Consider the following 4,525-nt stretch of genomic DNA (forward strand, 5'->3'; position numbering starts at 1 on the left):
ATGGCACACAACCGCCACCAACAACTTTGATATGAGCACATACATTTTCCTTCTTCTTAACTCTTTGTTATGCAAAAATTTAAACATGTACAAAAAGAGAGAATCACTCAGCTTCAACAATTATCAACTGTACCAATAGTTCTGTATCTATTGTTGCATTAAAAAAAAAAAAAAGTACCCTTCAAATTTAGTGGTCTAAAACAACCACCATGTTACCCCCATGGAGTCCTGGTGTGATGCTGTGGGTTAATGTGCTGGACAGCACGGTCAATTTGAACTGCAAGGTTGGCAGTTCAAGCTCACCAGATGCTCCTCGGAAACCAGCTATGAGTCAGAACCAACTCTACGGCACATAACAACAACTTTATACTCCCATTAGTCGGTGAGCCAGGAATTTGGGTAGGGCTTTAAAGAGCAATGTTGCCACTCTTACATAACTAATTGAGGCCAGTTAGTAGTACTCGTGTGGTGCTGTGGGTTAATGCACCAGACTGCAAAGCCATTTGAACTGCAAGGTCGGTGGTTCAAGCTCATCAGCTGCTCCTCGGAAACCCTATACAGGGTCGCTATGGGTTGGAATAGACTCGACGGCCCTTAACAACAACAACAAGTAGTACTCAGTTAGTGGATGATCTGGTTTTTGTGGTCATGGTGTGAACTTCTGCTCCTTGTTTCTAAAAGATTTAGGAGCGCTAAAGTCTTTTAGAAACAAAGAGCAGAAGGAAAGATTATAGAGCATAGCTCATGGTCTCAGGCCATTAACTTCTTTGGATCCTTCCATTCAAAGCTAGGTATATTCTGATGATACTTAGTTCATATGAGACTCAAACTGGCCATCTGCTTGAACTGCCTTTATTTCTTGTTAGTGTGGCAGCAAGGGATAAGAAGCCTTCATATAATGCGAATGGATCTCTTGTGATACAATAGTGAATAATTGTTATCAGGGCTGCTTTTGAGGGTTGGAATTGTAAAGGTAGACATTTTGTAACAAGGAGAGGAGTGATTAACTTTTCAGCCTAGGAGCAGAGGTCCCTGGGACCATCAAGGAAGAAGAGCAGAGAGCGGGACCCTACCCAGAGAAGCAGTGATACCTGAGATGGAGGCAGAGACAATGATGTGGAGAGATGGAGCAGTTGGGGACTTCAGACACAGAGAGGAAGAGGGCCTGTGTGCTGATGACTGGGGGGCAGGCTTGTAGTGTATACCCTTTGGTTGGTTGATGATGCATGGAGGGGATTGTAACCATGGCAATGAAATGATATGTGATAGGATGAATGTAAAACTAATGTTCTCCCACATAAACTATCACATAATTCACAATAAAACATTGAAAAAAAAAAAAAAGAAGAAGCCTTCATATTAGAGACATTTCTCTTGTACTGTTGTTGTTAGATGCTGTTGAGTCAGTTCTGACTCACAGAAACCTTGTGCACAACAGAATTAAGCATTGACTGGTCCTGCACCATCCTCACAATTGATGTTGTGTTTGAGCCCATTGCTGTTGCTACTGTGTCAATTCATTCTTGTTTTGTGTCTTCCTAGTTTTCACAGCCTAAAGTCAGAGGTGTTTTGGTAACTGCTTAACAACCAAATCTCCAGAAAAGCCCTGCTTTATAGAACTGTCTGATTTCCAGGATATAAATACTCCGCCCACCCCTACCCCCATGATCGATTTCATGCCACCAACATAACTGTATCCCAGAGTTGAGAAGAAATGTGCATTATTGTATTCTAAAAGCCATTTTGACATGAGCATGTGAAAAGATACTCAATATCATTAGTCATCAGGGCAAAGCAAAACAAGACCACAATGCGATACCACTTCACACCCACTAGAATGGCTATTATTTAACAAAAAAAAAAAAAAAAAAAAAATGGAAAATGACAAGTGTCACTGAAGATGTGGAGAAATTGGAACCCTTACATACTGGTGCTGGGGTTGTAAAATGCTGCAGCTGGTGTGGCCAACAATTTGGCAGCTCCTCAGAAACTTAGACATAGAATTACCATTTGACCCAGCAGTTCTACTCCTAGGTATATAGGAGAATTGAAAACATATGTTCACAGAAAAACTCACACACAAGCATATTTATAGCAACATTATTCATAATAGCTAAGTGATAGAAACAGTCCAAATGTTCATTAATTAATATGTAAACAAAATGTGATATATCCATGCAATAGAATATTATTCAGTCACAAAAAAAGATTAATGCGACTTCCGGTGCTTCCCTGACTGGGCAGTACAGGTACACAGACTCCGGAGAAAGCGGGTGGGTGGTATTGCACAGGGGAGGCCCCCATGTGGTAGACAAACAGCCTTTGGGCAAACATAAGACTTTAGGCTTCAACATTATGAACTTGCTTTTTTAAAAGATCAATCTCCTGAGGAGTTACAGGCATTTTGAGCTTCCGCCCACCTGCACTCGGCTCCCGCTCCGGGGCCTGCCTCTGGCCACTGCAGAGCATGGAGTGCGGGGCTTCAGCAGACCCGTTCAGAGGGTGGATGCCCCCAGAGAGCGAGCGGGGCCACAGGAACTAACATAGTCCTTCCCAGGGGGGCCTCATTGCCACAGTAGGTGCTATCAGCATGGATATAGGGCAAATCAGGGTGCCTACGGCACAGGGAGACAGAGAGAGGCATTTTTTGACGTCATCAGACACAGATGCCATCTGCCTGCAGCCACTACCCACGCCCTCCACTCCCTTGGCCTAGGCCAGCCTTCTGCCCAGCCTCTGAGGTTCAAGCCCGCCCACCAAGGTGCAGGCCAGCCCAAGTTGAGACGCCTTGAGTTGTTTTTTTACCACCAGTAACAAAGCAGTCCTGCTGTGGCTCTGTGGGATAATGCTCCAGACTGCAAAGCCTTTTGAACTGCAAGGTCGGTGGTTCGAGCTCACCAGCTGCTCCTCGGAAACCCTATACTGGTTTTTTTTTGTGTGTGTGTGTATGTGTGTATAATTAGAGACTGCTGTATTCAATCTTGTTTTCGCTAGTGCTGCATTTTTCTTTTGTCTGGCTTTGTTTTTCTCTCATTATCGCTTTTGTTTTTTATTTTTATTTTGGTTTTGTTTTCTACCCGACTGGTGTTGTTTGGCTGTCACATAGCCTCCCTTCTGCTATCAGAGGACTCTTTGTCTCCCTACATTACACGAAAAGAGTCAGCAACTGCTGCAAAATAACCAAGCTGTAATAACACATTAAAAAACACCAAAACCCAGGCAAGAACCAATACCAGCTGCCATATACCAGGAAAACAGGCAACACCTGTGAAAGTTACTCTGAGTTAAGCAATAAGAAGGGTGAAAAGGGAAGACCACATATTGATGACATCTTCCTGGAAGCAATCAGAAAACATAAAAAATTACCAAAATACATACTCAATTAAGTATTAGGGCCACAGATAAACATTAAACATGTCCAAGAAGCAAAAGCAGATGACCATATCAGCACATGTCCAGAAAAAAGATAAAATATCTGAGAAAAATGAACCAGAAGTAGACCTGGTCTCCATGCTGGAAGGACGGCAGGCCTTGGAAATGCCTGAGAATGAATTCAGAAAAATGATTATAAAATGTTTCAAAACACTTTACAATGGAGTTGAGAAAAATAAGGAAAAAGTAATGAAAGTGCTACAGAAACAATCAAACAAGATAGATACAGCATTGGTAACAATCCAAAACCTACAGAACGAGGTCCAAACGATCAATAACAAAATAACAGAAATAGGAACCACACTGAAAGGGCAGAAGAGTAGAATAGATGAAATGGAAGGAAGAAACACTGAGCTGGAAGACAAGTCTCTCAATACCACTAAAATAGAGGAACAAACACAAAAAAGGGTAAAAAAAATTCGGAGGAAGGTCTAAGATTCAAGTTGGACAACATGAAAAGGAACAACCTAAGAATTATTGGCATTCCAGAATAACAAGAATCACACAAGTCCACAGAGGAAATAGTCGAAGAACTACAGGAAGAAAACTTCTCTAAAATCCTCAAAAGCGAAAAGATAAGCATACAAGAAGCCCAACAAAGTCCAGGAAGTGTGGAACCCAAAAGAAAATCACCAAGACATATTATAGTCAAGCTCTCCAAACTCAAAACAAGGAGACGCTTCTGAAAGCAGCAAGAGAAAACAGAAGGGTCACATACAAAGGCAAGCAAGTCAAATTAAGCTCAGATCTCTCAGCAGGAACCATGCTAGCGAGAAGGCAGTGGGGAGACATATATAAAACCCTGAAAGAAAAAAAATAGCCAACCAAGAATCCTTTATCCAGCAAAGCTATCAATCAAATATGATGGTGTAATCAAAACATTCCAGGATAAACAGAAGCTAAGGGATTTTACCAAAGCCAACCCTGCGCTACAAAATATCCTAAAGGGAGTTCTGTGGACTGAGAACCAACAAGAACAGACAACAACCAGAGATTGACATATGTGGCAGCACCTCTCTGAATTAAGTCAACAGAAAGAAGAATTGTTAACAAAACAAAACTATAAGAACAAACTCACAGACTCTGGGAGGTC

At 41.9% G+C, this 4,525-nt stretch overlaps 1 protein-coding gene across 1 annotated transcript in view; it reads right to left on the reverse strand.

Annotated features, from left to right (window-relative positions):
* Positions 1-2,340: 2,340 nt before the first annotated feature.
* LOC102815131 (leucine zipper protein 4-like) overlaps positions 2,341-4,525 on the reverse strand; it is a gene marked incomplete at its 5' end in the record, with an annotated part of 45,104 nt that continues 42,919 nt past the window's right edge. Inside the window, one exon of the mRNA XM_006872130.1 lies at positions 2,341-2,458. Within this exon, the coding sequence (XP_006872192.1) occupies positions 2,341-2,458 (118 nt within the window). The remainder of the gene's footprint in view (positions 2,459-4,525) is intronic.

Source organism: Chrysochloris asiatica, unplaced genomic scaffold, assembly GCF_000296735.1.
Source record: "Chrysochloris asiatica unplaced genomic scaffold, ChrAsi1.0 scaffold00183, whole genome shotgun sequence".
NCBI classification, from domain to species: Eukaryota; Metazoa; Chordata; class Mammalia; order Afrosoricida; family Chrysochloridae; genus Chrysochloris; species Chrysochloris asiatica.